Source organism: Abramis brama, assembly GCF_963993115.1.
Source record: "Abramis brama genome assembly, chromosome: 18".
Taxonomy (NCBI): Eukaryota; Metazoa; Chordata; class Actinopteri; order Cypriniformes; family Leuciscidae; genus Abramis; species Abramis brama.
In genome coordinates, this window is record NC_139980.1 from 15,988,546 (window position 1) to 16,010,132 (window position 21,587).

The window sequence follows — 21,587 nt, forward strand, 5'->3', positions numbered from 1 at the left end:
TTTCAATAGCAACACTATCAACGCCGAAATGAATCTGCAGCAGTCAGATGGTACAGGTCAGAGCTCTTTAAGTTGTGTATGTTCATTATTATTGTAATGTTATGTGCTTTGAGACATGGTGTTTTTACGCCGTCTCTCGTCTTTTGCAAGACGCTTTGCAAAATCTGCTGTACGCGTGGCTTTGAAGATGCTCTGAAGGAAGGGTGGGATATCTTGATTTCAAAGCTAACTTGTTAATACTAGCTGCTGTGCAAATTGCCCACCCTACCTTTAAAGTATTTGCTTATATATTTTGGTATCATAATGTCAAACCCTGGCTGTATACAAGTTCAAATAGCAATATTAAACTTCCGGCCATTATTAAAATTGCTGATTCTTTTTATTTTTTTATGTTATGGCCGATAACCAATGAAATTAACAAATTAAAATAAATTGCAAAAAAAAGTTGTGGTGAAAGACAAGATTTTCAGTTAATCTTTTTTTTTTTTTTTTTTTTCTTTACACTTTTGGTAAATTCCAACTTGTAACTATAACTAAAACTATTACAAATTGGTTTTGGTAATTGAAAAAGCTGAAATGAAATATAATAATTAAATAAAATGTAAAAAAAGAAACAAAAAGGAAACATTAGCCTGACAACTCAAACAAAGTTTATGATGAAGTACTAAAGAAGTTTAAGATGAAGTACTAAAGTCACTAAAACTATAAATTATAAATAAAAATTATAAAACTGAAAAAAAAAAAAAAAAAAAATAATAAAAAAAAAAAAAAATAATAATAATAATAATAATAATAATAATAATAATAATAATAATAATAATAATAATTATTTATTTATTTATTTATATATATATATATATATATATATATATATATATATATATATAAAATTATTAATATATTAACCACTTTAATGTGGTTTTTATGATTTTTTGTTGTTGATTTTTTTTAAACTGGTTTCTCATTTTGCACACAGAATGTGAGGCGGCAAAGTGTCCTTCAGATTGAACGATTTTATTGAATAAATAATCACTTGCTTCTTTATTGCTTCCTCTCTCTTTTTCACACATTTCAATTCACTTCAGCAGATCACAAATCATCAAAATCTCTCCTGCTTTCAGAGCCTCAAAGAAAATTATCCTCCCCTGAAAAGACACACACACTCCAGTTACAAAAACACACACAGACAACAGAAAACTCAATGAACTACAGTCGACCCATGCAAAAAAAAAAAAAAAAAACTAAAACAGCAAGCTTCTGTTGTGATGTTTAACAACCTCTGCAGATGTTGCTAAAGAGTTTTTGATTTTAGTAGAGTTGATAAAAACCTCCAGCAATTAAAGCAAACCAATAATAGCATAGAAAAACAGGGCAGGACTGCCAGCTCAATGATATCATTGCATTATTCCGCTCAAATCAAACAAACCTTTCCATTCCACCCAGGGCATTGTGGGTCAGTGCGTGCTTATGAGCGCCTGTAAAAGAAAGGTAATGGGGTGGTACAGAGAACAGATCCGTATGCATGTAGTGTGGAAAAAGTTACGCAATTTCACACATCACTCTACAAGACATTTTCATGAAGTTTTAGTGTTTTAATGCATGCACTAAAGCCTCTGGTCTGCATTACAGCTGCCATACAGGATCATACTGCACATGGATGTGTCTGCTGTACACTTAATCTGAACCTTATTAAAGTCAACATTCTTGGAGAGGCACGCTTTTGACTACAGGCATAAAGTCTGGTCTACCTTGCAGCATTTTTTGCCAAGATCCAACCATTTAGAAAGGAAGGGGTCATCTGACCAGTCTGATAAGTAAAGATACCAACCACAGTCATTAGGTTTATTTAACAACAGAAATTGAATAATCAAATGTAAAAACAAAACACTGCTTAGTCAAGAGCAGTGAGTGATTTTCTCTTTGTTTTTTTGTTGTTTGATTAACATTTAAAGGGCACCTATTATGCAAAATTTACTTTTACATGGTGTTTGAACATAAATGTGTGTTGGCAGTGTTTGTACACAACCACCCTATAATGATAAAAATCCACCCAGTGCTTTTTTTTATAGTCCCCATAAATCATAAACACTGTCTCAGAACAAGCTGTTCTCAGATTCGGGGCAATGTGACGTCACTTTGCACAGGCCCCTCCCACGACTGTTGATTGACACTACAGTTTGAGCATAGAGCCGCCCTGAGTGAGCTGGACACACTCCACCAGTGTTTCGACGCTTGAGCAGCTGTAGACAAGAATGTCTCCTAAGCGATTGAGGTGTTTTGTTGTTGGATGTAAGAATGAACATAGCAGTCTTCATTTACTCCCGTTGTTACTCGAGGATGGATCTGTACTGTTCGTGATCCAGCTTACGGTCTTCAGAGCGACAGGACTAACGTTACTGACCACGGCAGAAATGAAAGTGAGAGCGCGCACTTTATGATAGCTCATCGAGTCGTTTTACGGATATAAGGTTTACCAGTTTATTAAGCACCCACTGAAAAGGTGTGTATATATTTGTTTACTGTTAGTTGTTACGAGTGTTTTGTGTACTTCGCTGTGTATGTTCCATGATAATGAAAGGGAGAGAGAGAGAGTTTATGGATAAGACTTTAATGCTCACTTCTTATACTGTGTTTATTCAGCTCTTACTGTGATTCTCTGGAGTAAAACTAACACTTCATCTTTTGTGTGATGTACAATAAACTTAATTGAACTCATCAGTATATTTTGGTCATCATTCGGACAGGGTCTGCTACAGCAGGCTTGGATTAATAGTGGATAAAAGCAGATGACAAATAAGTTATAACCATAATTAAACTAAACTATACCTGTTCTATCTCCATACAGCATATATTCTCTGGCTCTGTAGGCATTATTGTCCGACTCCAAGTCGAAATGAACACTGCAACTGAGAGTTTCTGTTCTGATATTATCAGATGAGATTGTCCTGGCTCTGAGCGCAAGCTCGTGAGGCTCCGCCCCCTGTGCCGTGCAGCAGCAGCTTATTTGCATTTAAAGGGCACACACTAAAACAGCGCGTTTTTCTGAGCCCCAAAAAATGACAATTTAAACATGCTGTAAAAAATTATCTGTTGGGTATTTTGAGCTAAAACTTCACATACACACTCTGGGGACATCAGAGACTTATTTTACATCTTGTGAAAAGAGTCATAATAGGTGCCCTTTAACACACAGTCAGAAGCAGGTTTATTGGGCTGCTGTCACTTTAAGAGCTGAACAGATCCAATATATTGTTACACGCATACTTTCTTTCTCAACTGTTTACTCCACTTAAGACATAACTTACTGTGTTTACGTAAATACTCACCAATACTGACATTTTGACATCATTTTGTCATATAAGCTGTGGAAGAGAACTGAAATCGGCGAACGGCGAAAGTGGTCATTGTCTGTGCTGCGGCAACTGCACAAACCTATGACGGGGCGGCTCAGACATGTAAGCCAATCAGGGCATTTTGCGCCCTGGCACGTCAGAGCCCGCCATAATGGACGTGGCCAGAGGCTATAAATTGAGCCCATCGTCCGTCAGGGACCTTAGATTAAAATCTCCTTCAGCAAATCTCCACTTCGCTGAAACTCCGGAATAAAGAAGCCTTCGCCGCCGTCGACGAGCAAACCAGCGGAACAAGCCCCAGCTTCGCAGGTCTGAGGACGCCAGCTTCCTTCGCCACCTTCAGTCCGCTGTTCTGCTGAGGCATCCGGCGCGCCGTATCCTTTCTTAGCTAGTGTGTTCGCCGACGTTTCACACGTTCTCCGCACCGAGGTGCTCAAACTGCTGGAGAAGGGAGCTGTCAAAAACGAGTCGGGTTTCTACAACTGCTATTTCCTCGTCCGAAGGGACAACATGGCAGTGGCGTATTACATAAATCGCCAGGGCGGCCTCAGGTTTAACACCTTGCACGCCATGGTCAAGAGTCTCATTTTATGGACTCGCTGAGAGCAGTGCATGTGCCAGGCATTCTGAACCAGGGTGCGGATATGCTGTCCAGAGACAATGTTCCCCCAGGGGAATGGTCTCTCCACCCTCTGACGGTTCAACTAATATGGAGCATCTTCGACGAGGCAGAGGTCGACCTCTTCCCTCAGAAGACAACGCTCATTGCAGAATATTTTTCTCAAAGAACACGGACACACTTGCCCACGAATGGCAGAGTCGTCCGCTGTATGCTTTCCGCCGGTCATGATGCTACCTCAGGTCATCAAACGGATCAGGGAAAGCAAATGTGCAGTGCTTCTTATAGCCCCTCTCTGGAAGACCCAGCTTTGGTTCTCCGAGTTGACATAACTGCTGTAACCAGCCCCATGGTTCCCCATGGAGATCTCCTCACGCAGGCGAACGGGAGGATCTGGCATCCCCGTCCCAACTTGTGGGCCCTTCACGTATGGCCCCTCAACGGGTACCCGGGTGCCTCCCGGATAGGGTGCTGAAAACCATCAGTGAAGCAAGAGCGCCCTCAACCAGGCGCCTCTATGCTCAGAAATGGAGGGTGTTCTCTGGCTGGTGCGCTGCTTGGAGCCTGAACCCCCACTCTTGCGAGATACCAAGTGTACTCGCCTTTTTACAAGGGCTTTTGGACGCGGGTCACACCCCTCTAAGCTCAAAGTATATGTGGCGGCCATAACAGCATCTCACGCTCTTGTGGCCGGACAATCACTAGGAAGAAACGACCTTGTTGTCCGCTTCCTTAAAGGGGCAAGGAGGCTTAACCCTCCGTGACCCCCCTCTGTGCCTATCTGGGACCTCTCCACGGTCCTGGAAGCACTGAAGGGCGCCCCGTTTGAGCCACTTCAGTCTGCTGACCTGAAGCACCTCTAGCTCAAAACCGCTCTTTTACTGGTGCTCGCCTCAGTTAAAAGAGTGGGCGATTTACACACGCTGTCCTTGAGCGTGTCCTGTCTTGAGGCATGGTTATATTCCTAAGGTGCTCTCCACTCCATTCAGAGCACAGGTTATTTCCCTAGCAGCTCTTTCCTCACCAGAGGACAAAAGAGACGTGAATTTACTCTGTCCTGTCAGGGCTCTCAGAGTGTATCTAGAGCGTTCTGCCTCGTTCAGACAGTCAGAACAGCTTTTTGTGTGCTTTGGCGGCCGCACCAAAGATCTCGCCGTCTCAAAGCAGAGATTATTGTGCTGGATAGTTGACGCTATAGCGCTGGCTTATGAATCTAAGGGCCTTCACTGCCCCTTAGGCATCAGACCTCATTCCACAAGAGGCATGGCCTCATCTTGGGCTTGGTCAAGTGGAACACCCATCTAAGATATCTGTGCGGCAGCCGGCTGGGCCTCACCGTCGACATTTATCAGGTTTTACAAGTCCCTGCTCTGCATTCAAGGGTACTTTCGATATGAAATGTGTAAGCACAAAACCCCCATAAAACTTGGGCCCGATACTTATTCGGTCCTGTTTTTAACACGAACTACGGTTCCCATATATATTTATACATATTATATATGTCATTATTAAGGTTTGGCCCTCATTAGGCCCACTCCTTATTTTTCCCTTATGAAGCCCATCACTGACCGGCTTATTGGGTTCATACTTTACTCTTTACGGCTTCAGGCATCTTGCCTCGGGCTAATATTAGAGCGAAGTTAAGCACGCACAGCGTTTTGAAGGGGGTTCCCATAGCGTAAGCTACTTACGCAATAGGAGAGACCTCTCAAAAGGGAAAGTCTCACGCCCATTCTGGCGGGCTCTGACGTGCCAGGGCGTGAAATGCCCTGATTGGCTTACGCGTCTGAGCCGCCCCGTCATAGGTTTGTGCAGTTGCCGCAGCACAGCCAATGACCGCTTTCGCCGTTCATCTGTGTATGCTGTGCAGCTGCACTGCGTTTTAAAAATTTGGCTTCAATATTCTCGAGAAAAGGAGTTTTCCCCATAGCGTAAGCTACTTACACAATACTCGTTCCCTCATCTCAGGGAACCGAGGTTACGTTAGTAACCAAGACGCTTTTCATAATCTTTTGAAGTATTAAAATCATGCAGTTGTTGCAAGCCACTGAAATATGCATATCGCAATAAGTGCATTTGCGATATTCTAGTGCTAGGCGGTATGACCAAAAAATTATATCACGGTATTTTTCAAAATTAAACCGGTTTCACGGTATATGACGGGATTATTTTTTTTCCAGCATGACTGGGTGTTAACCACATTTTATACTGAGAAAATACTGCAGTAGATTGACTAAGGGGCCGATCACACCTAATGGGCGCTTTTTCCGCTCGGAGTTGCTTTTTTTTCAACTTCAAAAACGTGAGGCGCAGCAGGTGCATAAACAGCGCGCAAAACGCTCACTGCCATAGGAAACCAATTGAAAATAGGCGCCTCTCACCGCAAAAAACGTGTCAGGTGTGATCGGCCCCTTAGAATGCCCTATTTTACTGTCATGAGTGAATATTGTAGAAAAATTCCACACTAGTATTAGACAAGTTTCCACAAAATTATGCTGTTTACAAAGAGATGCCAGCAGGAGGCGCTGGAGGAGCGGCAGAAACAGCGGTTTCCCCGGTAACGGTTGTACACAAAGCAGCACAGCGCTCATAAACGCTGCTTTATCAGGAAAGATAAAGGAAGATTAAATAAAAAAATAACATAAACATTTCTAAAGACAGTCAGTTCCCTTCAAAGATACATTCATACAAAAACACCCGCGCCGGGTTTTGATTTTGATATAACGTGCAGCCCTATTTTTAATTTTTTTGTAACAATGGAAAAGTCTTTATTATCACTTGAATAATTTCAAACATTTAAAGCATTTAAATTCGCTGGATCATCAGGCACTATGCATTTTTATTTATTATTTAACACACAAAAAATTTAATAAGAATTTCAATTAGGACACTGATAAGCCAACAATTATTTTTCATGCATTTTGTCAATAAATGTCTGATATTAAAATTCCTAATATAAATTAAAATTGTGCATCTGTAATTTAACTCCCTGAGGTCGGCGGAATATCTTTTAATTAAACCGAACCATCACCAGAACAACAAATTGTTGTCAAAATAAGAATAAACCAACATTATAATTTGTCCTAGCACGAACACAAAAACTTTACAATGTGTAATATCAGAAACAACAATGCATAATACAGACGTAGCCTGACATGTACACTCATATTATGTCAAACTCTGCCTTTTACTCCCTCATGTTACTCTACAACACAACTGCTTGTGCGGCCAGATTCAGAGAAAGCGTCAATAATCCTTCAGCAAATCCCTTCCACAGAAAGCTAAAACAGCCAACATCCAGATATACTTCAAAGCGAGACAGAAAGCCAGATCTGATCCAGAACGAACCATTATCTAAACACGTCATTTGTCAACTGATACGCATGTTCGGTAAACCGCCCACTAAATAAATCCCAGACATTTTGAAAATCTGAGGTTAGTTCTGTATATTCTTCCAGAGAACCAGACCCTCAACTTTTCAAAGAGGGAACCTGCAATTTCACCCTCTCCTCTCCAAGCAAGCGTGCACGCATCCAAAACCCTGCTGCCAAGACAATCAAAGCCAAACAGCACTGCATAATCAATCAAACCGTCCAATGACAGAAATCGGTAGACATAATTACACTAATTACTGTAATTTCCATAAATAATGACGAAAAAAATTCACGCCAACCACAATAATTTCCCACAAACGCATTAACAAATCATGTAACATTTAGTTCTCCTCAGTCGCCTTGATTTTGTCTCTTACAGCCAGAAAAAAAAAGCCCCAAATGTTACATTAGTATTCAATGTGTGGTTACGGTAGCCTCATCAAATTGTTTATAAATCACAGTCTGTGTGGCTTAAAGCCTAACCTTACAGACGGTGAATAAAACAAGCCTGAGCTAATAATTGTTCAGAGAGAGAGAGAGAGAGAGAGAGAGAGAGAGAGAGAGAGAGAGAGAGAGAGAGAGAGAGAGAGAGAGAGAGAGAGAGAGAGAGAGAGAGAGAGAGAGAGAGAGAGAGAGAGAGAGAGAGAGAGAGAGAGAGAGAGAGAGAGAGAGAGAGAGAGAGAGAGAGAGAGAAATCGGCACACTGAAAAACACCAAACAAAAACCAAAATACAAAAACCAACAAAAAAGTTAAACCAAACATACTATAACTAAATCACGTCAGAACTGATTTCTTTACCCACTCAGGTAAACATACTTGAAACTAAATTTTCACACATATCTAAATAATACAGCTCTTTCAAGACAAAATATATCTTTTAAATAAATAATTCAAAATACATTTTCACAGCCAGTGTGAAACATTTATGGTCAGTTCACCCTGGCCACTGGCAAAAAGTAACAAATTTGGACCTTGCATAAATCTTAGAAGCTGGTGTGTTTTTTAAAGTATATACTCCATAAAGAAGTCATGGATGAAAAGCCCTTAAGCGCAGAAACATTTCACTGAGTGTTTACTGCCCTCTGCTGGGAAACTCTGGAACGGCCACAAAGGTGACGGAAAAAAAACTGAATCCTAAAATCACAGGCCATTTTGTTATTAGAGGTTGGTTTCATTGAACTTGTCCAAATGTAACACTGTGTAAGGCTCTTGAGTCAGTGACAGCCCTATGAGTCAGTCACACATGGCTTTCAGCCATTTCAGTTAGTTTCCTTTAAGGAAACATTTACACACGCAGACTAATTTGGTTCAGGACCCATAGAAAACGCTGACCAAAATAAACACTCTGCAAGCACCGAATGAGAGACAAAAAGCGTTTGGCATGTAAAGAACAGTTACTCACCAGTTGGCTGCTAACTATACAAGTAAAACCAGCATTATATGATTTAAGCCATCTAACCTCACTTATGTAAGAGCAGTCAGCAATTCAAATGAAAGGAATTTACTGAAGAAAGCATCTGCTGCAACTCACACATCTTCTATGTTCCAACAACTTCTCCCTCAGTGGAAAGTTAACCTTTTTTTTTTCCTTTCTTCAATGTGATGACACTAATGGCGACTGCATGAAATGGAAATTGCAACCGGCTTTTCTTCTGTACTGTGATATCCAAGGGGGAGAGATTATTGGATGAGAAAAATGTTAAAGATTGATTGGATCAAAGAAAGTGAGGCTGTAAAAGTAAATGGACGATTGTTTCATGTTGAGTGATAGGTTGCTGGAGGGGAGGGACTGAAATGTGGCGGTAAACGTTATTAGAGAAAAGATGTCATAGTGGGGTGGGGTGGGGGGGCTGTATCACATTAATTATCTTGATGATAAACATTTTGAAAAATAAATGATGTAAACAGACAAATCATTTATAATAAACACTGCAACATTACATAAACAATAATAATGGCCAATGTTTATTATAGGGCTGTCCCCTAATAGTCGACTAAATGTTAGTCGACTAGAAGAGGCTGTGTCGGCAAAAATGTTATTACTTGGTTAGTCGCAGAAAAAAAAAAAAAGTGGCAAATTACGCAGTCCGTGATGGACAGATTGTTAACGGTTGGTCCTTGTGGTAATTACAGTGTGTCGGGCAGGAAATACAAATGTTCGCCTATCATTCATAGACCTCAAATATGGCTTATCATTTGAAACATGCAAGTAGTAGCAACTTTACTTGGCTGCTCGGTCTAACGTTAACCTAGATAAACGTGCGCTATTATTAGCCACATACACAAGTGTTTGTTCGGAGTGTGGAAGCTAAAGTATTAGCACGCTTTACTGCATGACATGGAGGCACGATCACTTCCATTTTTCCTGATAACAGCGAAAACAACTTAAAACACTCATTTTTGCTCAAACAGATAAGAGTAATGCATCATTTGAAATGTTATTTGTGTAAACTCACAATAACAACAAAACGTTGTGCTTCTGTAAAATAGAGACAACAAACAGGATGCACTTTCTGCCGTTTCAGTCTCCTTGAACTGGAGCATGTCACAAAAATGAACTAAACCTCACAGACATGAGAAATATATCTATTGAAAGCTTGGAATGTCTACTTTTAATCAAAAACAAATACTCTCTGCTTATGTAATCCGTATGAAAGAATTGCATTTCTTTCTACAGGCACGTCCACTATACTACAGAGATGGCAGCATAGTCAACTTCATCTTTGCAGCCGAAAATGTTTAAGTAAAATTGTCTAGTAAATTTTCCTAATTCACCCGCCACTGGCAGGAGTAGCAAAGTGTAAGTTTTGGACCCTGTGTACATCAGTGACACAATGAACAAAAGACTTACCTCAGGTTGAATGGCTTTGAACACTGGAGCATCCATAAGAGTGATTTGACCCTGCAGAAGAACACAGTAGAATATGCATCACTTATGATGGGAGACAGTGTTAGCAGCACCTGTCTTTTTTTTTTTTTCATTTATTTTAATTTTATATTAAAGGTAAAGCATTTCACTTATTGATTTTTTTTTTTTTTTCTCCTTCAGGTCAGTGTCTCCAGATTTGAAATAGACCTTTGAAATGTTTTGCGTAAGTATTTATTACAGTAGAGGTTCTGGATTTATTGGCTTATTTGAAACAAGACGCTGTCTCGACTTCGCTATCCATCCTTACACGACTAGCAGACACATGAATGATAAATCATCTTTTGTCCAATGCTCAGTTGCCATTCACAAGACATTTTTCATGCTTGTATGAATGTCGTGCGTGTGGGATCACCGTGGAGAGTATGTGTGCATAAATAAAACACACGTCTTCAGTGCAGTCTTGAGACTGAGACTGGGATGATGTCCTGTATATAGGCTAATGGGCTGGGTCATCAATAAATAAAGCACAGAAAGAAACTCTGTACCCCAGATTCAGGCAGGCGTGTGCAGAATCAGGTCATCGCATTTACATCAGGTGTACTATGGCTCAAAACCACAGAGCGTCCCCTGGTGACACTGAGATATATCACAGGAATTACAGTGTTTCCACCGTTAACATAAGCTTTGCTTGTTTTGGACATCTGACTAGAATCTAGAATCTTTTGCCTGTTATAGCAGGTCAACAATAGGTTAGGTAAAAATATAGATTTTATCTTAATTTGATGAATCTGATATTGGGGATTTTTTGGGGGAAATTTCAAAATCAAAATGTTCACTGAACATTATTTTTAGTGCACCTCCCATCCAATAGATGGTGCAGAATGCGTTGCAGATCATGAGAGCTGACCTATTGGTTTTACAAGATGGATTGTTGTGCTCTAAATTCTGTAAAAATTCTTGCCTCTCTTTAAAAATAAATGGTGGTGTGCAACTTTCTCCAGGCAACCCCCTTGTGTTATGTTTTCCTGCCCATCAACCTCTCAAATCGAATCAAAATCAAACTGAATCGAGAGCTTTCAAGTCAAAATTGAATCACATCAGTGATATATAGCCCTATTCAGTACTTTGACCTGTATTAAACTACGCCTTTTGTCACGTTAAGCGATTAGCCAATCATAACCGAGACTATTTACATATAGAAGTCTTAAAGGTACAGTAGCAAAAACAGTCCGTTTGATTTAATTCTGAGGGTCATAAAGAAGGTGGTAAATGATCATGAAAAACTTAATTATGAGGTTTGTGGTTGAAGAAGCTTTGAGCAACATTGTAAATGGACTTCAGGAAGAAATACAAAACAGATCGTTGCAGTATTAGAGCAAGTATAAGTCAACAAGTGGCTGTGTATCTTTTCCACAAGATCTTAAGAGAGTTCAGCTGGGAGTTTGAGTCCTTGAATTACCAGAGAGAGGAGAGTTTGATAGCCTCGCTCGGATTCTGGTGTTTAATTCAAACTCTAGAGAGCATTGCGGCCCGCAAGAATGTCTGCCAAATGACCATTAATCATTACTGAAACTGTGCTGAAGTATTTACTCCTCTCTGTCAGTGCTCATATCTCTTTCTCCCCTTCATCTCTTTCTGTTTTCCATGTATTTTTCTTGTGATCCTTTGGCTCTGTTTACATCTGGTACCGGGACCACTGCTACAAATCACAGGGGAACATTTTTGTCTGGGATAAACAGAGTTATTGGATCAAAAATCGCATTTAGCACTGTCCACTTGTGATTGGACAGCCTGAGGATGTTCACCATAAAAAATTCAAAATCATTATCAAAAAAGTTCAAATGAAAAATCATTATTTCAAATTCTTTTTTTTCTTCCATTTTTGGGTAAAATTGTATTTTAACCAGGCCAGTTGATTAAAACTTTAATGAAACCTGTTGTTTCCCTGTTCAATATTACAATATAATAATAAACAAATTATTATTATTATTTAAAATAACATTTTTTTTTATAATTATTTAAATAATATATATTCCTATTGCAATAATGCTATGGTCTTCAAAATAAAAAAAAGTATATAACAATAATTTTAGTTTACAGAACAACAGTAAATTAAGTAATATTTGTGGCGATCTTAATTTCTTTGCTTTCAAACGTTAAATTAAAGAGCTTTTATTTTGGCAGAAAACTGCAGGGAGGCTACTCTTTTGTTGACACCATTTAGAAATGATTCTTAATACAAAGTTGGGAATAATCTTGGCTCAAGCTCACTTTTTTACCTCATGTTTACATGAATCATACTTCAGGTCAGAAGGTCATGTAAATATTCATATAAATATGGAACAAAACAAACAAACAAAAAATCAAATCCCTGTTTAATACTAGGTGTAATCTGGGAGAATGAAAAGTGAGGCGAGTTTGACTTACTGCATATTCCTCTGGCGTGACCTTCAGCACGTCGAAGACCACCGCATCAAAGCTCTTGACCTCTGATGGGCCCTTCTCACTGAGGGACTCAGAACTGCTGCTCCTCTGAAGGGATAAGGGAAAGAGAGATGATGAAAGATATACAAATGAGCCAAAAAAGTTCTCTCATTAGATTACATTTTAAAACATGCAAGATAAAGCAGGTAAATGGTATTTGTTTCACTGAGTGTGAGCTGACCTCTGAGGCCGGGGTCGTGAAGGTGGAGACGCTGGGCTGGCCATTGGGGACGTCCATTATTACCAAACCATCAGACACTACGGCAAGAGCTCACTCACCATCGTCATCCTCATCAGCTCGCCTATATGGCCCCCTGCACACACAAATTAATGTACATGTAAGTTAAGGCCTGGATTGTGACTTAACGATGCATAAAACTGCATGTATAAGTATAATATATTGCATAAAAAGCCGCTCAGATCCACAGGCTCCATAAACCTACCCAAAACTATAATACTCTCGTTTCAGTGCCTGGATAAGATTCTGTTGAAATATAGTTTTTCATTATCACCAAACTCATTTATGCCAGAAAGTTCCACTGTCTCATTCATCAGCAGCACATTCATCCAACAGTTGTTTTTGTAACAACTGAGACAGGGCAGGCAGTGATGTACTTCTGGAAAATGCTCTTTTTCCTCCCAAATTATCTTTTTAGAAGGGATCTATACTTTCTCCTTGGCAGCATTTTCTACAGGACTCTGGTTTTGCAGCAGAAATTGGTTCCAATTACATACAACAATACAATATAAGACAGTTAAGTATTTTTATTATACTGACTTTATTATGATTTCTGCATTATATTAACAATTTTATATTAATGTATGCATTAATTTCATTAAAATACCATTCATACTACATTTGGGGTCAGTAAGATTTTTTGATTGTTTTTGAAAGAGATCTTGTTCACCAAGGCTGCATTTATTTGATCAAAAATAGAGTAAAAACACCTCCAGGGCCCAGAAAACACCTCAAACTTCAGAGGGTTAACACAATGTCCCGTGGAAAGAGCAATGATGATGTTTGAACTAGTGATGCACCGATATGAACATTTTAGCCGATACCGATAACCGATAATTCTTTATATTAAAAGCCATGTGCCAAGCACACAATTATAATGTTCTCATTATAATTTTACATAGCCTATATGACAGACTTGCGCTGCACATGTTGCACTTAACTGTATTTTCCTTTTTTGAAGGGATTCCAATTATATTTCAAGCAATTCAAAAACATCATGGAGAACAGTGCGCATCTGAAGTGTCTCAACTGGAGGAAATAATCCATTATGTATTGGCTTTAATATATTGGCCAAATGTTCTTATCGGGCCGATAACGATAACATTAAAATGATCATATATCAGTCGATATTGATATGGTGGCCAATAGGGCTGGGTATTGACACAAATTTCACAATTCAATTCGATTTCGATTCACAAGCTTACAATTTGATTCGATTTCGATTACGATTCGATTCGATTCAATATCGATTATTTTGGATATCAGGTACAATACATTGCAAATTTTCTCAAGGAAAACAAATCTCTTAACTATTATTGTAAACTATGGGAGTCAGTTGTAGCCTATAGGCTTCATTAGCCTACTATAATATTGAAGGTAAAAATGAACTGATTTGTATACAAACACTTAGAATACACTTTTATTTATTTTTATAATAATAAAGTTATATGAAATTATATAAAAATTTAAATGGTGGCTGTCATAAAAAACTTTCCAGATTTATTCAAACATGCATTAAATATTGAAGAACATAAAAAATTATAATGAATATGTAATATGGTGCATATATTTAACAAAATGCTCTTCTCTAGAGTTAATTTTTCTAGCTGACTAACGAGTTTATGGTCACTGGATATTTTTTTCTGAGGTAAATGTGACGTTACATCCCTGCTGAAAAAAACAATAGAAACCATTACATAATTGCTAATGGTTTTAATGGTTTTAAAGAGAACTGTATTGGTTTTAATGGAAACTGTAATGGTCCTAGTGGGTCTCTATTGGTAATTTACTTTTTTCTATTGGTGGCATGTTTTGTCTATTTGTCTGTATTGGTTTTAATGGTTAACGGCTGATGGTTTGTAATGGTTTTGTAGTGGAAACCATTAGCAATTCTGTAATGGTTTCTATTGTTTTTTTCAGCAGGGATGACATTTGTTTACTAACGTCTTTCCACGGTTGAAACACTGATTGAGCGATTCCATGTGACATGATATGGACTTAGATAAGTTGTAGGAATGTGCGCTCTGCGCTGCTGCTGCTCTTGAGCTGCGCCAGAGCGATCTCACGCCACAGCGCCAAAACGGTAATTGTGTTTTTGAATTTCGTAAGAAAATGGACGTAATTTGAAATCTGAGACTTCGTTTCATATCAATAATAACAAAGCACAAAGATTATTGTGATTTATTGGATGGGATGCGCGCAACAATATTCCATTCATTCATCAACTGAAAACAGGATGACTAATCGATTCTTGGGATTTAAGAATCGATATCATTTCGTAAAAATGAGAATCGAATAAAATCGAGAAATCGATCTTTTTTACCCAGCCCTAGTGGCCAATATATCGTGCATCCCTAGTTTGAGCATCTCTCCTCCAAAAACCGGCAATGAAGGCTGAATGCTCTCTCTGAAGGTGCACTCGTGGTCAGGAATGCAAAGAACATAACTTGCCAGGTTACTCAGGGCAGGGAACTCTGTACTTTTAATGGTACCGACCGAATTACGTCAGTACAGAGTACCGATTCATATTAAATCAATCGGTGCCAAATTTCGGTACCTGAGAACGCATCTGGGTGCGAGAGTAAGACTATTTAAATACAAATTCTGCATGTTCTGTGTGTCTCTGTGTGAATGAGTGGCGCAGACGTGTGGTTTAGTTTAAAAGTTCGGTTTAACTTGATAATATATTACTGTTGTACAGTAGAATTTAGATATCTCAATTTAATAATAATAAATTATCAAAAAAAATTATATTTTTAAACCAGCCCTATCTGTAAGCCTATTTTTTGCTTCTTTTTTTAATCAAAATCAATTTATGTTCTAATAACCAAATATAAAAAGAGCTGTTGATTTATTTGTCACACTGTAGAATGATTAAAAATGAACTACTAAAGAGACCTCATCTCTGTAACACACACACACACACACACACATTAGCCTTGTGCGGTTGTGCGTGTTGTTAATCTAATGTTCTTGTGAAGCGATGTAACCGTACACCGCTTCCAAAGAACAAGTGCTCAGAGACGTTGATAAACACTACAACTGCAGGCCTCACTATCAAAACACCAGTCAACATTTGGCTACACGTGAAACAAAATAAGCAGGTGTTCGGACCGCAATGGGGCCGACAATGACACCATGTGTATGTTTGTTTGTCTCTGAGAGTGAACAGGTGCTACGGAGCCATTAGTATGTGTGTGTTTGTGATTTAGGTTTCTGTAAGTAACAGGTGTTGCTGAGAGTCTGTTCGACTTTACGGCACTGCCAAACTGCAGACTAATCCTAATCACAACTCTAATTCACCCTTCACACCCAAACACAGCAAATAACAGCAGCACAAATGCTTTCATTTGCCAAAAGGCTGCAAAACAACAGTTTATATAGTGTGCTACATGAACAGCACACAAACAAAGACAGAATTCAATTACCGGGTATTTGTCAAATGCACATCGTGATGGCTCTGCTGTGTCCTCCCCTGCACTCGATCGGCTGTATTCACTCGTGAGTGTGCTGTAAGACTGCTGTAAGAAGGATAAAGAAAAGGAAAGAGAGAGAGAGAGAGAGAGAGAGAGAGAGAGAGAGAGAGAGAGAAGACACGTTACCAACAAGAACATGTTTTATTTCCCGACTAGAGGAGGGTTAAGCAGCAAATACTGTATTTAAAAAAAATAAAAATAAAAATTCAAATACAGTAAGGGTTGACTTTTACATAGGTTAACAAGGTCACAAAATTATTTTGAAAACTTTTTACCATGACTTCGCTTATTTTCTGGTTATTTTTCCAAGTGCCCTTTAAGTACAAATTTGATTGTTTCACCCTCATCCCCCAAAATGAAAATCTATTAAATGAAAATAATTTAATTAATTTATTAATTTATTTATTAAATTAATAATTACACATTTAAACCTATGATGCTCTAAACAAAGAATTAAATAAATCTAAACAATTCGATGATTATTGTGCAAACATTATATTAATTTGTGACGTCATTTCCACAACAACCAACACTGCAATTTTCGTATACTATTTCTTTAACTGAGTAGGCAATATTTAGGATCCATAAAATTCTAGGGTTACACTATACTTAAGTACTGAGCAATATGAATTAACTACATGTACTTAATATAGAGTTGTGGTCAGGGTTAGTTGTAATTATGCATAATTTACTGTTATTACTATAGTACGTATGTAGTAACATGTAAGTAAGTGTGTCACCTGATAATAAAGTGTCACCAATTCTAGTAATGAAATCAGACAAAGCAAGACACAGGAGTCAGCCGCTTTATTTATGAAATGTTTAAAATGTCAATTTCACCACTAAATGAATGGTGATTTGAGAAATGGTGGAAATCACATTTGTTAAAAAGACAGCATTGTCCTGTATAAACCTTGTAGGACATTGTAGACAAATTAAACTAGTCATTTAGAGGGTGAAAGTGGCAATATAGTTAAAGAAACACTGCATGAGACAAACCTAAAAGACAAACTGTGTATCAATGAGAAATTCACTAGGTGGTGCTGTACATACGGTAAAGTACAACAGCAGCTGCGAGGAAATGGGCTGGAGCTGAAGTTTCAGAGAGGTCAGTGTCGGGTCATTAGAGAGGACTGTTTAGGACACCAATACAAACACCAGACGCCACCCACCACATGTCACGATGGGACGAGCCAGATGCAAAGCAGGACGTCAAGCTTTCCTTCCCTCACGCACATGAAAATAAGCTTTAAAAACATCACATGGTTGAAGCCAGCAAAACATTTACTGCATATTAAGGAGAACAAGCTTCCTCAGTCTATAGACTGAAGGCTGAACTGAAGCCATTTGCTCTGGCATGTCACAAACATGCAAAAATGTGACACGCTTAAACGGTTTAAAGTGGTAACCCACCGATATCAAAGAAATAGGCTAACCCAAACACTGCCTCACCAGACTAGTAATTGTGAAAGCCAATCATTTATTTCCACAGAAAATAAATACTCAATTCTGAGCATATGTAGCTATAGCTTTTGTTTCCAAGATGTTACCATGGTAATAAGAGAATGACTCCACAGAAGGAAAAATGCTTCATAACGGCTTCATAAACAGGCCTACACGAAACCTTCGCCCACAGAGCACTGCAGATGTCAAACCGCAAAAATATGGAATTCTACATATCCCTAGCCACTTATATTTAAAAAGCTATTTCAAAGAAATGCTTTTCTTTTGAACTTTCTATTCATCAAAGAATTCTGAAAAAGTATCACCACAGTTTTCACCAAAAAATATTAAGCAGTACAACTGTTTAACATACTATTATCATCAGTTTTATGATTATTATAGGTTCTTGACCAGCAAATCAGCATATTAGAATGATTTCAGAAGGAATTTCTAGAGGAGATGGAGTTCCAGTTCAAAATATAGAGGATTTCCATTTTTTAATCCACATAATAGCCTCCAAACGCTATGCAAATGTCACACATAAATAAAATACAGTGGGATTTTCTGCATCTATGGTTTAAAAATACAAAATGTCTCCAACTATGTAATCTGCTGACCTTTCTGCAGAAATATAACCTTGTCTGATCTATCTGTGGACAGCTGAGCGCCAGTAAAAGACTGCAGATAAAAACCATAAATGCACAGTGGTTCACGCTCGACTGACGGTAAAGATTGTGGATGTTTGTAACCACTGTGGACGTCAGAAGGGCAAAACAAATCACCTTCAGGTGCGTCTGTCTCGCGAGGGAATGTCGGGTTGAGTGTTTTGCGCGTTGAGTGTGATGGTGTGACGGGAATGATTAATGTGTGAGATCTTGGAAGGCTGTTGAAAAAGATCGTGGAGAGACGCTCAGAAGCACGGAGGAGGCTGAATGAAAGGCGGAATGGAGCGAGGGATAGATACGGATGAGAAAGAGCGTGGGAGGTGTCGCTGTCTTGTTTCAACCTGCCGGGGAAACAGTGCAACAGAACAGACACTCCGAGCCTGAAGGAATGAGTTCAAGTGGTTGAACTACTCAGATTTTCCCACCTTCACTTACATGTGTTCCCTCTCCATGTGTCCCATAAAACATGTTCATTAATCTTTCATTTCCCTATAGCTTTTGCTTTGTTTTATTGTGCATGTGTGTGTCTGTATGCATGTCTGTGTTTGTAAGGGGTGGGGGGGAAATGTATGTGCATTAGAGCCCGACCGATAAAGGCTTTTTAAGGCCGATACCGATACAAATATTTGGCGATTTAAAAATCCGATATTCCGATATATCGGCCGACATATATATTTTTTAAAAATCCAGAAACGTGTAACAAAACATGAACAGATTTTCCCTAACATTAGTTATTTGTAGTTATTTAAGAGTCCTCAGCCCTACTAAAATAATATAATGCAGTTTTTTTTAAATTAACTTTATTGTCACAACAGAACAGAATATATTAAAGTTCTGATAAATATAATGTATATTAAAAATACAAACTTAAGATATGAAACTTAAAGTCCTTTGAACAAAAAAAAATCAACTATTATTATTAATATTGACAGTAATAATTAAAAAAAAAATCAATGATGATGATATTATTATTATTATTATCATCATCATTTGTATTATTATTAAACAAGACAAAGGTCACTCCTAATTCTATCCATCTATTCCATCAAGCTACAACAAACCATTTTCAATCATCATTTGCTGCCTGCCTTCTAAAATCTACGACTTAGTGATGCACTAAATACATTATGTGAGGTAATTAACACATGGTTACCGAGTCGATCGTTCCCTGGGATGCGTTTTCATGAAAATCGAATGTAAAGAGTTTTATCTCTAAAAACAGATTAACGTTAGCTTATAACGCTAGTATATGGGGCACAGAGTAAGTAAAAGTAAATCGCTAGTTAATACCACTAACAAGGCTCAAAATAGCCTCACACTAACACGGTAGCATAATGAGGAAACCGCATGCAAACCGAAGCATTGAGAACTTTGTAAGTGTACAGACAGTTTAATAAGAAGATACTTTATAAAGACAGTACATTACGCGTCGCGTTTACAGCGCGGCGTTCGTGACTCGATTAGTCGAGACTGTTTTCCAAGATGACGAATGCCTGTAAAAACGCGTAATGTACTGTCTTTATAAAGTATCTTCTTATTCAACTTTCTGTACACTTACAAAGTTCTCAATGCTTCGGTTTGCATGTAGGGACCCTCATTATGCTACCGTGTTAGTGTGAGGCTATTTTGAGCCTTGTTAGTGGTATTAACTAGCGATTTACTTTTACTTACTATAAAAGTACCCCTTTGCCCCATATACTAGCGTTATAAGCTAATGTTAATCTGTTTTTAGAGATAAAACTCTTTACATTCGATTTTCATGAAAACGCATCCCAGGGAACTTTCGACTCGGTAACCATGTGTTAATTACCCCTACAGTAACGCACACTTGGATTTCACACACGTGTAAAAGAAAAGCTAACTTTTATGCACAGGCTAGCTGCTATGTTTGATACTTTTTCTCTATGTCTAAATGTTCACTCCTCGCGTGCCTAACTTACGTTTTACAATGCAGGGACTGGAACTACAGATATGCTAGTTATAAATACATTAATCATTACTTTATTTAGGCAGAATAAGTTCGTTGTGATTTCCAAGCTCATTGATGTTAGCAGTCTTCCTTGTAGAGTGCGCTCTGGTGGACAAACTATGCAGCGCCAACACTCATAACATGGTTGCAGGGTGTTTCGTCCGCTTTTATTTTATTTTTTAAATATTCATTTATCGACCGTTATAAATGGCGATACCGATAGTTTGGAAAATGCCTAATATCGGCCGATAATATCGGCCCCCCGATATATCGGTCAGGCTCTAATGTGCATAAAGTATGAATCACAATTCTATCTACCGATTCAAAAATCAATTTTCTAAATGTTTGTTAATTACGTGATGATGCCGGAACGAGAGTAGAGCAGCATCCGGACAGTTTAGAAAGTGGACAGACTTGCAACCGGGCAAGCTTTATGAATGAAGCTTGCTTGACAGCAGTTCCTGTAACAAAATAACTCTTATTTACAGGTACTTTTAACACCCAAAAAGCACGTTCAACGTGGACGCGCAATGATGACCAATGACTGAGGCTTAATCACTAAATATTGAGAATGCAACTGCACGTATTACTTTTTCTAACTCCAAGCGGGATTCCAAAAGATTCCCACTCATAGAGTGTGTGTTAAACCTGTGTAAAACTTTATTTGCACAAACCTGCTGTGGCAAATGTGTGAAGCAATTTGTAGCAAACTTCAGGAAATGCCAGAACACTTTGCGCAATATTAATGTCATTATAGTGTCAACTAGGGCTACATGATAATGTAAAAAACTGACATTGCGATATGAAAATTTCACCAGATGATTTGAATAGCTCTATTTGTATTGAATCATTAATCATTAATCATTCTAGAATAATTGGGGTGATTTTGTAGGAGTGCGCATCTACATGGAAAATAATAACCAAAACAAGCATAGATAAATACAAAAGAACAAATCAATTGGAAAAAACACTGCATAAATTAAATATAATTAATACAATTTATCTTTGTTAAAGTGAATTTCTCTTTCTCTTTTGTTGTTTGATTAACATTGGTGTGACAAACAGATGCGGGAATATTAGGCTGCTGTTACTTTAA

General features: G+C 38.3%; 1 protein-coding gene across 3 annotated transcripts in view; it reads right to left on the reverse strand.

The window, feature by feature from the left end:
- ralgps2 (Ral GEF with PH domain and SH3 binding motif 2) overlaps window positions 1-21,587 on the reverse strand; it is a 141,403-nt gene that overhangs the window by 81,039 nt on the left and 38,777 nt on the right. For 2 of the 3 annotated variants that reach the window (XM_084090291.1, XM_084090289.1), the window contains exons 2-5: window positions 16,367-16,459; window positions 12,882-13,014; window positions 12,644-12,748; window positions 10,199-10,249 (exon numbers count right to left, since the gene is read on the reverse strand). In XM_084090291.1, the coding sequence (XP_083946417.1) occupies window positions 10,199-10,249; window positions 12,644-12,748; window positions 12,882-12,938 (213 nt within the window). In that variant the 5' untranslated portion in view covers window positions 12,939-13,014; window positions 16,367-16,459. The remainder of the gene's footprint in view (window positions 1-10,198; window positions 10,250-12,643; window positions 12,749-12,881; window positions 13,015-16,366; window positions 16,460-21,587) is intronic. The other variant, XM_084090290.1, reaches the window with a different exon arrangement.